This window comes from Mirounga angustirostris, unplaced genomic scaffold (assembly GCF_029215605.1).
Source record: "Mirounga angustirostris isolate CCGP_5_RB_7025 unplaced genomic scaffold, mMirAng1.0.hap1 SCAF_4, whole genome shotgun sequence".
Taxonomy (NCBI): Eukaryota; Metazoa; Chordata; class Mammalia; order Carnivora; family Phocidae; genus Mirounga; species Mirounga angustirostris.
In genome coordinates, this window is record NW_026991712.1 from 118,690,614 (window position 1) to 118,704,552 (window position 13,939).

Consider the following 13,939-nt stretch of genomic DNA (forward strand, 5'->3'; position numbering starts at 1 on the left):
GTTCAGTAGTAATAATAATATTTACGTCTTCTTGTTTTTTATGATTATTCTAACAAAGTATATAGATTTCTTTGGAAGTTGGTTATAAAGAAAATAACCAGGAAAACTTTTTTTTTTCCCCTTTTAGGTTGATGCAAATCATAATCTTCTGAGAAAGCTTTCTCTGGAAGAGGAAAATTATCTTATTCAGTTGAAGTGTGAAAACCTTAAACAGTAAGTATTAAATTGACTTAAAATTGGTGTTACATTTTTCTCTACACACTATAATTTTAAAATGTATGTTTTCTGTAAAAAGAAAATTAGAACAGATGGATGCAGAAAATAAAGAGCTTGAAAAGAAGCTGGCAAACCAAGAAGAATGTCTTAAGCATAGCAATCTTAAGTTTAAAGAGAAATCAGCAGAATATACAGCATTGGCCAGACAGCTGGAAGCTGCTTTAGAAGAAGGAAGACAAAAGGTACAGATGGCCTTTATTTAGAAACTTTTTAATTAGTTTACCAAAGAGTCGTCTTTTTAAACAGACAATATCTCATCTTACCAAACCTACAGTTATTGTATTTATCCTGATGACAGGGTGAAGAGAGCAATTACATTTCTGTTTTTTACTTACTTTTCCCTTTTGGAGCTAAACAGCTGTATATTACTGGTGCAGTTAGTTCACTAGGTAAATGATGATGTGGCAGGGCAGAGGGCAGAGATGGAAAACATGGAAGGAGCACCCCCCCCCCTTTTTTTTTAATAAAACCAAAGCAGTTGTGCAAATTGTTGAACATTATGGTTTTGATCGGGATCTGGTGAGCTGTAGAGCTCAACTCCCTTTTCTTTTGGCCAGTATTGTTACATAAGTACATGTAAGAATTAAATTCCAGTTAAATCCATTTGGTTAACATTTAATAAAAATCTCACTGTGTGTCAGCCACTCTGTTAGCTTTTGAGATGCAAAGATGAATAAGACCTTGTTAGTTTGCAAGCTCCTTGGCAGTTTCCCTGGTGTTATGGGAAACCTGTATGCAGAGGGCAGGGAAAGACTGTAGAAAGAGGCAAACCACTCCAGGTTGGAAGGTGACAGGTTTAATAAGCAAGGGAACACAAGAGTTTTCTTGGATGGCCACAAGATGAGTAGATTTCTACGCCTGACAGAATCTTAAAAGTTTATATAGAGGCCCTTAACTAGGTTCAGTCCAAATAGCCTTAACACCACATTCCCTTCTCAAGGCTCTTTACTTGGAGTGGCTTCTGGGAGCAGGGGAGGAAATCAGAACACATATCTCAAGGACAGGGGAGAGGGTGGGGAGCTTCCAGTTGCCCAGGTCCAGCTCGTGGGTCACCTGGAGGTCACATCTTTTTGATAACCTCCTCCAACAGACCTGGCCTTAGCTCTCAGGACACTCATACAGGGGGAGGATAATATGTGAACAGACAAGTGAGTGACATACAGCATGTTGGTGCGACAACAGAGGGAGGGTACAGGTACACCAGAGGACATTGTTCGTTTCACGTGGGGGTAATGGGAAATGATGCAGGAGGGTCCTTTTTTTTTTTAACATATAATGTATTATTTGTTTCAGAGGTACAGATCTGTGATTCAACAGTGTTACACAATTCACAGCACTCATCATAGCACATACCTTCCCCAATGTCCATCACCCAGCCACCCCATCCCTCCCACCCGCCTCCACTCCAGCAACCCTCGGTTTGTTTCCTGAGATTAAGAGTCTCTTACGGTTTGTCCCTCCCTTCCCCTATGATCCTCTGTCTTGTTTCTCAAATTCCTCATATCAGTGAGATCATATGATAATTGGCTTTCTCTGTTTGACTTATTTCACTTAGCATAATACCCTCTAGTTCCATCCACGTCATTGCAAATGGCAAGATTTCATTTTTTCTGCATAATATTCCATTGTATATATATACACCATATCTTCTTTATCCATTCATCTGTCAATGGACATCTAGGCTCTTTCCATAATTTGGCTATTGTGGACATTATTGTGGCTACAAACATCGGGGTGCATGTGCCCCTTCGGATCACTACATTTGTATCTTTGGGGTAAATACCCAGTAGTGCCATTGCTGGGTTGTATGGTAGCTCTATTTTCAACTTTTTGAGGAACCTCCATACTGTTTTCCAGAGTGACTGCACCAGCTTGCATTCCCACCAACAGTGTAGGAGGGTTCCCCTTTTTCCGCATCCTTGCCAACATCAGTCCTTTCCTCACTTGTCAATTTTAACCATTCTGACCGGTATGAGGTGGTATCTCATTGAGGTTTTGATTTGTATTTCCCTGATGCCAAATGATGTTGAGCACTTTTTCATGGGTCTGTTGTTCATTTAGATGTCTTTGTTGCAGAAATGTCTATTCATGTCTTCAATGCAGGAGGGTCTTAAAGAATGGGTAGATTTATCAAATGACTTGAAAATATAGTCTTGAAAGGACTTAAGGTAGGCTTTGGAGTCCAACAGGAACTGGATGTGAAATCTGGCTCTGACACATTACACCCTGACCCAGAATGAATCACTTCTCTAAACTCTAGTTTCTTGGGGCGCCTGGGTGGCTCAGTTGTTAAGCGTCTGCCTTCGGCTCAGGTCATGATCCCAGGGTCCTGGGATCGAGTCCCACATCGGGCTCCCTCCTCGGGGGGAAGCCTGCTTCTCCCTCTCCCACTCCTGCTGCTTGTGTTCCTGCTCTCGCTATCTCTGTCTCTGTCAAATAAATAAATAAAATCTTAAAACAAAACAAAACAAAAAAAACTCTAGTTTCTTAATTAGTGAAATGGGGATGATGAGTTTTCTCATCAGATTGAGTGATGCTAAAAAGAGATTGTCTATACATGATGACTCTCAGATGTATATCTCCACCCCAGACTTCTCTCTCTCCTGAAATCTAGACTCAGATATTCTGCTACTTGACATCTCTACTTAACATAGGCATCTCAAACTTAACATGTCCAATACCAAATTTTGAATCTAAATCCCTCTAAACTCTCTTCCACCCTTGTCTTTCTCAAGCCTGTTAATGGCAATTCCATGTAAGTTAGATAAAATCTGATATCCCTGAAGTGTGGCTTTTATATCACAAGTGCCATGTATGTGTGTGTATATAAATATATATACTTACATACTTTATATATATATATATATATATATATATATATATACTTTAAAGTCTGGGAAACCAATTTAAATTTACTTTGAAAGAGATATCCTTGAATAAAAGCTAAGTAGTGAAATGTATTGCCGATGATAGAAATGTAATCCAGATTTCTCAGCCCCATCAACCTTTGGGAGGAAAATAAAAGACTTTCTCCTGGGTTCAGCCTAAGTGGACTTCAGAAATGCTAGGTGTTCTCAGATTCCTTCTCAGAAGTGTTCAGAGTCTGCCTTCTTTCTCTCCCGCTGCACTGGAACATGGGGCTGTCTCTAGTTCCTGCCAGGTGAGGAGTGCCATCACTGCCTTGTCACCATTGTCCACACTGAGGACATTGTCAAGACTCTTTCTCCTACAGCTTCAGATCCTGCTAGCATGCCTCACACACCATTGCCCTTGGAATTTGTGTGAAAGAAATCTTTGTAAATTACTTCATAATAACTTGGAACTGAGTTTACAGGAGTGTGATTAGAGGACAGGCCTTCCCACTAGCTCCTTGCTCCTGAACTAGTCCTCGCCTCGACTCTTATTCTTGTGGCTCCAACCCAGCATTCTTGCAAATAGGCTCCCACATATCTGAATCATTGGATGAACATAGCTAAGCTAGACTTTCTGCTAAAATAAGCAATCATAGAAATAAGAAAACTCAAATTCAGACCACTTTGGAAGTGAATGAGTGAAAAACCAGTCTGGTGTGTGTGTGAGTGAAGTGCATACCTCCCCTGCCCTGTCCCTATCTCATCCATCCAGTCTACCGTCCACACTGAATGAGAACTTGCTGTACTCCACCCCAACTCTGGACACCACGGTGAATGTAAATACGTATACCATGCCAGCCGGTCTCAGTAGGTTATAAAAATAGAGTATTGGGAAAAACACCTACCTAAGTCACAGAGGAGTGCAAATATGTATACTTCTTCCGTATCAGGCTAATTTTGCTGATACTTTGACTGCAAAAAGAAGTAAACATATTTATGCTATATGTGTTTCCTCAGGATAGGACATTTTTTTTTTTTAAAGATTTTATTTATTTATTTGACAGAGAGAGAGAGAGTGAGAGTAGGAACACAAGCAGGGGGAGTGGGAGAGGGAGGAGCAGGCTTCCCGCGGAGCAGGGAACCCAATGTGGGACATGATCCCAAGACCCTGGGATCATGACCTGAGCCGAAGGCAGACGCTTAACGACTGAGCCACCCAGGCACCCAGGATAGAACATCTTTAAACATTTTGTAATTAAACTGTTCAGAAAAAGAGGTAGAGTATAATTATGTCAAGGCTTTAGATCATACTTTAAAGAAAGTTTATTTAGTTATTTTACTCTTTTAATGAAAATTACAGGTTTCTGAAGAAATAGAGAAAATGTCATCTAGAGAGAGGGCTTTGCAGATTAAAATATTAAATCTGGAAATTGAACTTAGAAAGAAAAATGAAGAACAAAATCAACTTGTTTGCAAAATGCACAGCGTAAGTGTTAGTATGGCTTAATGTATTTTCATAAAAAATAAATTAGTATGTAACATTCTTACCATGTAGTTTCGTTAAAGTATGAAGTGAGGGGAATCAGGACTCTTGGTTTACTGGTAATATTAAGAATAACAAATAATATAAATCATAAAAATTTAAAATGTCATGATTATGCCAAAGAGTTATTACCTTGCATCCTTGGTAGCTCCTAGCACATTTCCCCGAAGTCTCATCAGGCCCTTTCCTGCACATTACTTTAGCACAATAGCTGCTTAATGAAACTTACAGATACAATCTACTGAGGAGTTTCTGGTACGAATTTTTCATTTTTTTTAAGATACACAATTCAAACTATTATGAGTTAGACTTTGGTATCTGTCTTGAGTAATGAATATTATACTTTTAGAAAGTCATGAGTTTCTATTAAGTAAATATTCAGTGTTGTTATATCTGCATATAAGATAGGTGCTCTGAGCCACTCAGCCATGAAATGAGAATCCCAAATTGGCTGTGTTTAATCTTCTGATGTCTTTTCCTAAATATTCATGAAAATAGTCAATTGGCGTAAGATACTATGGAAGCTAGCATTAGTCGTGACTAGATTACTTGATAACGGTCTACTTGATGACATAGAAAATGATGATACTTTACCTTTTCCGGGAACCAGAGATGCCACGAAAACTATTTTTTCATTCCCAAGTGTCTACAAAGTTGAAAATGTGAAAGGTTCAAAACTTAATTGATTTTTGGCATGCAATATTAATTTAATTTTATCACCGTCAAAATTTCCATGGCAATTTAATCAGAACAAACATTTCTCACTTTTAATGTAGCACGGGTCTGCCCTTTATTCTAAATCTCTTATATTTATTTAAAAAAATTTTTTTCTCACCATCAGAATTTCAGATACTGTAAAACATGTGTAATTAAAACTTCTGAAAAAATAAGTAGTAAGATGAGCTGGGTTTCTCTATAATGTTCGCAGTGCTTGGTTAAGTTCTGCCAAAATAAGTGAGTTTAAGATGTGATGTTCTGTTAAACCTGATAATTTTTACAGTAGTAAAAATCTAGAATTCTAAGCAAAGATTTAGACATTGCTGAGTCTGTGTGTTCTGTCCCTTCCAGGGTACAGTTCTGTGGGCAGGTCAGTATTTATTTTGTATACGTGTCCTAGCTCTAGCTGAGTTGTAAGCACCCCAGGAGCTGGTCTCATAGTTGGTTCTCTCCCAGTGTCTTGCACAGTGCCCTGCCCACAAGCAGACTTCCTCAGATCTTCTGCCCAAGTGCTTCAGCTGGGGCAGAGTGAATGCGCAGACCCAAGCGTGGCCTCACCTCCTTAACCCAGGCTGCCGTGCCTGAAGCCTGAAATGTCTTTGGAGTCTAATAGATTATCCTAAAATCCGTGAACATTTTACATTCTCCCCTACAATAGAAGTGTGTTCTTATTAATATTTTCCCCTCCAAACTGTTTAGTAAAATTGATGTTCCACAAAGATTCACTATATTCATTCTGTGACTTTGTGTAGCCCCGCCTAGCACATTGCTTCATACCACTCCACTGCCCCCAGGGGGTATCACTCAGTTTCAGAAGGGATCAGGTGTCACTGAATACCAGATAGGAAGGAGGGGAAAAAAAAAAAGATTTCTCTTCTTAAGATGCCTACATTTCAGTTGGAAGCTAGATGATATTTGCAGCCTATCTGAAGTATTTTCAGTGAACAAATCTACTTGAGAATTTATATGCAACTGAATATGTTAAAAAAATATATTGGGCTTTTAATTTTTCCCTCAAATAAAGAACGCCTGTAATATTTAGAGTTCTTTTTATTTTTAAAGGATTGTAAAAATAAAATGTTCATATTAAAACTAGAATTCTGTCACTTTTTAAGGCAGCAAAAGTCTTATGTATAAAATATGAAAATGGTGCCCCACATTCCGGGGGAAGCCTGCTTCTCCCTCTCCCACGCCCCCTGCTTATGTTCCTTCTCTCACTGTGTCGCTGTCTGTCAAATAAATAAATAAAATCTTTAAGAAATAATAATAAATAAATAAAATATGAAAATGGCAAAAACTGATATTAAAATAGGTCATGTTAAATGTAATGAAAAATAGTTTTGACAGTTTTAAATAAAATCTGTTATGTTAATCATATTAAATATGTAATCATTTGGGGTTGACTGTGTATTACAAGCTATATGACAGTAAAGATCAACCATGTATGTACTTTAGTTATGCGGGATTTTAAAGAAAAATGAGCTCTAAGATATGTTGTTAATGCACGTATCAGATGTTAGAATTCTCTCAAAAAATTAAAAGTCATGTATTTAATTGTATATATAAATTTTACATTATGACTCTACCCTTTCATATGAATGTCATTATTGATTATCTTTATTTCTTTTTTTATTTAGAAAGCACAACACCAGGAAGTATGTTTGAAGGAAATACAACATAGTCTTGAAAAGTCAGAGAATCAAAACGAAAGTATTAAGAATTATTTACAGTTTCTAAAAACTTCTTATGTAACAATGTTTGGATAAATGGTTGTATTTATTTTCTATAAGCAATAGGATTTTACTCTAAGTCTAAAACATGATTAGGTACAAAAATAATAATAAATATAATTTATGGGTGGTAGTAGAGTTTTTATGAGGCTTTCTTAAATACAATTTATTTTCCAATTGCAACTTTAAAATAAGATACTGATGTTAGTATTCCTTTTTGCTGGATAATTTTCATTTAGCTCTGGTTTAATACCTATTTAAATTATATTGATTTTTAGAATGGTTTTCACACACAGAAAAGAAGCCAGAATCATTTTTTGTGACTGTAGCCATCAGTTAATTGAATTTGTAATGAATCTAGGCCAGTTATGAGCCAAATACATGATTTTGAATAACATATAATTGTTTTACTTTGTGGTGCTATATATGTATATATAAAATCAAGGAAAATATTCTGGATATTAATTGTTAATAATAGTATAATTACATACTTTCTAAAGATACCAAATGTCAAATTATTACTGTTTCAAGTATGATGCCATTATAATTTCTGTGAGGATTTTAATAAAGAATTTTAAATCATAGCTATTAAATGCCAGCTGATGGTGACAGATGAAAACACATTGGCGTACATTGTTTCTTTATAGAGAATGGGCATTTGGGCTCGCCTGTGAATTTGTAGTCTCTCTTTTTTTTAATTAGTGATTGTGTGGTATTGTCACTGTAGACATTTTTTTTTTTTTTTGAAGATTTTATTCATTTATTTGACAGAGAAAGACACAGCGAGAGAGGGAACACAAACGGGGAGTGGGAGAGGGAGAAGCAGACTCCCTGCAGAGCAGGGAGCCCGATGTGGGACTCGATCCCGGGACTCCAGGATCATGACCTGAGCCGAAGGCAGTCGCTCAACCAACTGAGCCACCCAGGTGCCCCACTGTAGACATTCTAAAGCCCGTGAGGTAACTAAAAGATTAAAGGGGAACAACTTGTCCTGCCCCTTTCCATGGCCAACTCCCTTGGGATGACTAAAATAAGCACTGTTAATACCAAGAAGTTGTAGGATAAGGTCTTTATTACTGCAGTGACATAGAAGAGATACCAAGAACTTATTGCCCCCAATCTCCTACCCGATGTGCCGAGGCAAGATCCTCTAAAAGGGGATTGATGTCGTCAGCAAGGAATCAGGTAATAGTAGCTCCTCGCAGACAATGGCTTGAGGGCTGTTTATTGAAAGGGCACTCAGGTCTCAAAAGATCATCCAGAGAAGCAAATTGTGTACGACACGGTCCAGCCTATGAACAGAGCCATCTCCCCAACAGAAATGGGATCCTTCTTTTCTCTGGTCCCCCTCAGGGGGACCTAAGACTGCCCTAGGATCTATGGGAGCTACTTGTCAGTGACCCAGCTGCTTAATAGTATTTTTCTTAAAATAGCGTAATATGGTAACTTCAGGAACTGGCCACATTGTTTGCCCAATAATTGCTAACAACATTAGTGTTGCCTTTTTTTTTTTTTTTTTAAATCAGAGTACTTTTACCAAAACACATACTTGACCCTTGTGGTCCTTTCTTCAACTCCTAAGGCAAAGAGAGCTTTAAGAAATACTCCGATGAAAGGAAACTAAGGTTCTTAAGTATTGCTCATTAGACTGAGCTCTTGAAGGGCAGAACTGTACCTTATTCCTATTTCTATTCCAGCCACTACACCATAGCTAGTACATACCTAGATGCTCCACTGATGTTTGTGGATAGATAGAAAAAAAATGTAAGCATAGAAGGATTAACTACCATAGCTATGGTATAAAACTCTTAAATTTTGAAGTTGGCATTTGAACTTAACTCTTCTGATTCTAAAATTAAAGTTCTACATACAGTGCTGTTTTCCTGTGCAAGGAGTGGCGGCGGCGGGAGCATTGCTTTTATTTACTGAGGACTTGCTATGTGCCAGACAGAGCTCCCAGTGTGGGACATGTACTAACTCATTTAATCTTTACACTTAATAGCACTTAATAGATGCTATTAATTCCATTTATTTTTCAGCAAACCAAAGCACAGAAAGGTTTCTTGCCCAAGGCCACAGAGCTAGTAAGTGGCAGGCATCCAGAGTCTCTGCTAACTATGACCACACTACCTTCATATATTTCATAAATAAAGGTAAAGGTTTCTTGTAACAATCATGCATTTACTTCATCTGTGAATATTTTCTTTTTATTATACCTCTAATTTTTGCCAAGGTGTTTGTGCCTATGCATTAAGATTTAGTCCCTGCAATGTTTCAGATAGACTGTGGAAGGAAATGACTACTGTGGAGGCCCTGAGGTTGGTACTCAGATGCTAGTGACAAAGGACAAGAGGAAGTGTGCCAGACCCTAGAAGAACTGTAGCATGAAGGACAGACAGTGGGCTCTATGGTGTGTGGACCAAACTCAGCATTAGGGAGGCCCAGAGTCAGTGCCCTGGTGTCTCTGAGCAGTGTCCCTGCGGGCAGCTCTCCACCATCCCAGAAAGCTCTCGTCCTGCGGTGCTGACAGCCTGGCAGGGTTTTCTCTATCCTCGATATTCAGGGCCTCAAGACTTTGAGTCCTAAAAGTTTTTTTCCATTATTTCTGCAATTATTACCTCTCCATATGTTCTTCTCCTCCTCCTTGTTTTGTCTCCTGGATATGATCACCACACAACTTGCCTTTTCCCTCAGGGTCTGTCACAGGGTATCTTGTGAGGTATTGCCACCTGATTTTTCTCACCACTAATGTGGTTCTCAAGGGCAGTCATTCTCTTTCTGTTGGATATTGGATTTCTAATTAAGAAATCCTGTTTTTTAGTTCCTGAAAGCATTGGGTTTTGTTTTTTTGTTTTTTAGTGCTGTAATTCCATTATATTTTCATTAAAATTTTCATCTGTTTTTTCCATTGGTTCTACTACAGTCGGAATTTCGAGTTTCTGTTCTGCTGGCCATCTTTCTTCCCAAACCCCATATGAGTTTTAATTTTCCTTGCCTCCTCATGGTTATGGTTCCCTCAATACGTGCCAGCAGCCCGCCCTGCACATTTCTTGGGCAGTAGCAAACCAGGTGGTGAAAGGCGGATGGCTTCGGTTCTCATGGCCTGAGACCTGCTACCCTCAGCTGAAGGGCTGTGAAAAACCGTTCTGCTCCCAGATGTTTTCAGTCACGAGCATCAGTTCTCAGCTACCAAGACTGGAAGCACTTCACTGCACTGAAGAGCCCACTTCAAGGTATTCGGGGGTCAGTAAGTTTGTTGAAGCGAACAACAAGCGAAAAGTCCCCTATGGAAGCGAACCACAGGCGGTGTTGTCTATACCTAGAATACTGTGCAGCAACTTAAAGAATGAATTCGATCTGTATCTGCTGGCTTGAGATTTGTTCATGATTTTTATTTTTATACGATTTTTATTTTAACCTTAAGTGTCACAGAATTATGTATTCACTTTGTAATCAAAAAAAGCGTCTCTGTGAATAAGTTTACATATGTTGGTATAAGCATGGAGAAAGGTGTTGAGAGGCTCACTTGCCTTGGTAGGGATGGAGGAAATAGTCTTTATTCCACTCATTCCAATGAGATTACATTACTTTAGATTATTTTCTAATCAGATAATAAAAAATTTAAAGGTTGGAGGACAGGCATAGTATGGAGTGGAAGAGTAGGACCAGTGAGAGGTTATGGTCTGAGAATGAAATATTGGAATTGGATTTTCACAGGGGGGAATAGTCAGGGACAAGGAAAAAGCGAGAAGTCGTGGATGTTGAAGCCATCTAGAATGTGGAAGGGATTGGAGTAGAGCTGAAGAGCAAGCATCCTGGTTAGATGTGGGCAGATGAGTAGGTCACTGTACTAAGGAACGAAAGTTTTAAAATTCTACCAAATTCAAAATCCTCAACATGACCCTTAACGCCTTCCATGTTCTGGTCCTTAGGTCCATGGCCTCACGGCTCTGCCCACTTCCTAACCCTCTCCTATTACTTACCTCCTCACCCACTGTGCCCAGTTGCACTTGGTTTCCCTGAAAACCGAGTTCATTCCTTCTTTCCTTTTGAAATACTCTTTCCCCCACTTTGGCCTGACTAGATCCTCCTCCTTCTTTCATATCGCTTCCTACTCCCTTCTTTCAGAATCGGCAGTTTTTTATCTGTGTGATTGTGTGACGTTTGTCTCACTAGACTTTAACAGTGGAATTTACTGTTCTGTAGCCTACATCTAACACGGTGCCTGGTACATAGCAACCACTAAGTACATATTCGTTGGATGGATAGGTAGATGGAGGGATGGTGATACTGCCATTAGTTCTGAGCTTCAAAGTAGGGAGAGGGGAGTTGCCAGGAAAGGAAGTTAAACAGTCTGGTAGAATGAGTAGCTCTCTCTCCTGCTGGCCGCAGGGGAAGCAGTTTCCTGGGTGAGGTGGCGGTTTCCTTTCAGGCAGAGGTGGAGTCTGAAGAGATTCAGGGGGCAGGAGACTTTGTCTATAATCAGATGTGTGTCCCAGAGGCTACAGTGGAAAATGGAAGGGAGTTGGTATTGGGAGTGAGTCAGGAAAGTAGAATGGGTTGCTTCAGGTAATTTTAAGAGTATTTTCTTTTTTTCTTGTCTAAGAATTAATAAAAATCCCATGTGGTGTCTTCTTTTCTTCTGATACTATTCATTTGGGAAAGTTGCATAAGTCCCAAGTATAACATTAGTGTTTTTGATTTAAGATTGCAACCAGTTGGGCACCTGGGTGGCTCAGTCGGTTAAGCGACTGCCTTTGACTCAGGTCATGATCCTGGAGTCCTGGGATCGAGTCCCACATCGGGCTCCCTGCTCTGCGGGGAGCCTGCTTCTCCCTCTCCCCCTCCCCCTGCTTGTGTTCCCTCTCTCACTGTGTCTCTCTCTGTCAAATAAATAAATAAAATCTTTAAAAAAAAAAAAAAAGTTTGCAACCAGTTGTGGTACTTTCCAATAACACTTCCACAAGAGAAAAAATATTAAAAATAAGTAAATAACTTTTTTTCCCTTAAAATTTAAGATTTCCTTAAAATTGTAAAGTTTAGGTACATTTAAAAAAATAAGTATCTTGTTTGTTCTTTCTTTGGCATGGCTTGGGGTAGGGTTAGAGGGAAGGGGAACTGTTAGGAGCCCTTTATATCATTTGTTGTTATTCGATGAAGTTAATATTGACAACAGCCTAAGCTTAAAACCAAAAAAATTAAACCTGTAATTAGCTGTCACACATTATTTTAAATAAACATTTCAATTATAAACTGTGACCCCTTTATGCAAGCTTAAAGTGTATTTTTTGCAATGTCTTTGTAAAGTAGATCTCTTTCCTATCATTTAAAAAAAGGAGCTCAATTTTTTTTAGAAGAACTGAATTAGAAAGAGCATCTAAATCTAGTATGGTAAGGCATATGTAAATGATCTTTAAAAAATGGCAATTTCATTTTCATAATTAATGGTAACTAAAACTTCTTGAATGTCACCTGAATGCTATCTAAAACTTTTTTATATTTAAAAGATTTTGTTTTACTTCTACAGACAAGCACACTAATTCTTTAAAACTTCATAAGTTTTCATTTCCATGCCAGAAGTCTAACTTAGTTTTTACTATTTTGAACTTGTCTTATTTGAGATTTCTATTTTAGCCTTTCTGATAGTGTTCATAAAATTGAAATGAGAAATAAGAATTTTAATTTTAAATGAGTTGACTCCTATTAAAACACCAATCCTAACACTTGAGAATATAGTAGACACAAAGATTTCTATACTTTCTTTTTCCTGCCTAACATATAAATAGGTCTTACACCTTAATAAAATATGAATGTCCATCAGATAAAATGACCAAAGGATAAAAACAGACAAGTCATAAGAGAAGAATTACCAATGGCTAACAAATATGTTTATAAGATGTTCAGATTTAGTAGTAAAAAAAGTGTTAAGTGAAAACATTTTTAATATATGTGCTGCTGAAGTGAGCACGTGTTAAGTGAAAACAAATCTCTTTTCTTTCCCTATAGTAATTTTAAAGAGGTAATTCCTAGTTTTGAAAAGAGGTAAAATGAGAATTCTCACACACTACTAATGGGACTTACTGTTCCATTTATCTGTGGATATACAATATTATTGCTCCACAGTTGGATAGTTGTGTTGTTTTCATGTTTTCTCCATTACAAACTTTTCTGCAGTGGATATCATCATGCGTCTAATGACTTTAGGATAAATGCCTAGATGTAAATTATAGTATCAGAAGCCATGAAAGTTTTCAAGGTTCTTGAAACAGAATTGTTCATGCCATTTGCTACAATAATTTTCAACTTAGGCATTTATCCTAAAGTAATAATTAGATGCTGGTGGGAACTACTTCTTACACCACTCCATTGCTCATGCCTGGCACCTAGTAACAATTAAATCTTGTCATCCGACATTCAAATGAATAGCAATATGGCCAAGTCATCTTTCAGTCTTGGTTATAATTGTAAAGTAGGAATGTGAACATGCTCTGAAAATTACAAGGAGTTCTGAAATTGTAAATGTTAGTATTTGTTCATAATTTTAGAAGTGCTATACTTTTATTTCTCATTGTTAGTTGATGCCAATTCAATTAAAACCTGAAGCTGATGTTTACTTTCCTACATGTCTATTTATTTGATATTCATTTGTGTTAATTTTTTTTCAGAAAATTTTTTTAAATTTAAATAATCTCTTCACCCAATGTGGGGCTCTAACTCGCAACGCCGAGATCAAGAGTTGCATGCTCTTCCAGCTGAGCCAGGCAGGTGCCCCCTTTATTAAATTTTTTTGTGTTGATAAAAGTCAATTTAGGTTGTAGTAT

The 13,939-nt window shown here is 37.9% G+C and overlaps 1 protein-coding gene across 7 annotated transcripts in view; it reads left to right on the forward strand.

The window, feature by feature from the left end:
* The window catches only part of ODF2L (outer dense fiber of sperm tails 2 like), a 38,248-nt gene extending 29,287 nt beyond the window's left edge, over positions 1–8,961 (forward strand). For 4 of the 7 annotated variants that reach the window (XM_064588884.1, XM_064588883.1, XM_064588886.1 and 1 more), the window contains 4 exons: positions 128–213; positions 296–458; positions 4,489–4,620; positions 7,026–8,961. In XM_064588884.1, the coding sequence (XP_064444954.1) occupies positions 128–213; positions 296–458; positions 4,489–4,620; positions 7,026–7,154 (510 nt within the window). In that variant the 3' untranslated portion in view covers positions 7,155–8,961. The remainder of the gene's footprint in view (positions 1–127; positions 214–295; positions 459–4,488; positions 4,621–7,025) is intronic. The other 3 variants (XM_054512763.2, XM_064588887.1, XM_064588885.1) reach the window with 2 other exon arrangements.
* Positions 8,962–13,939: the final 4,978 nt, after the last annotated feature.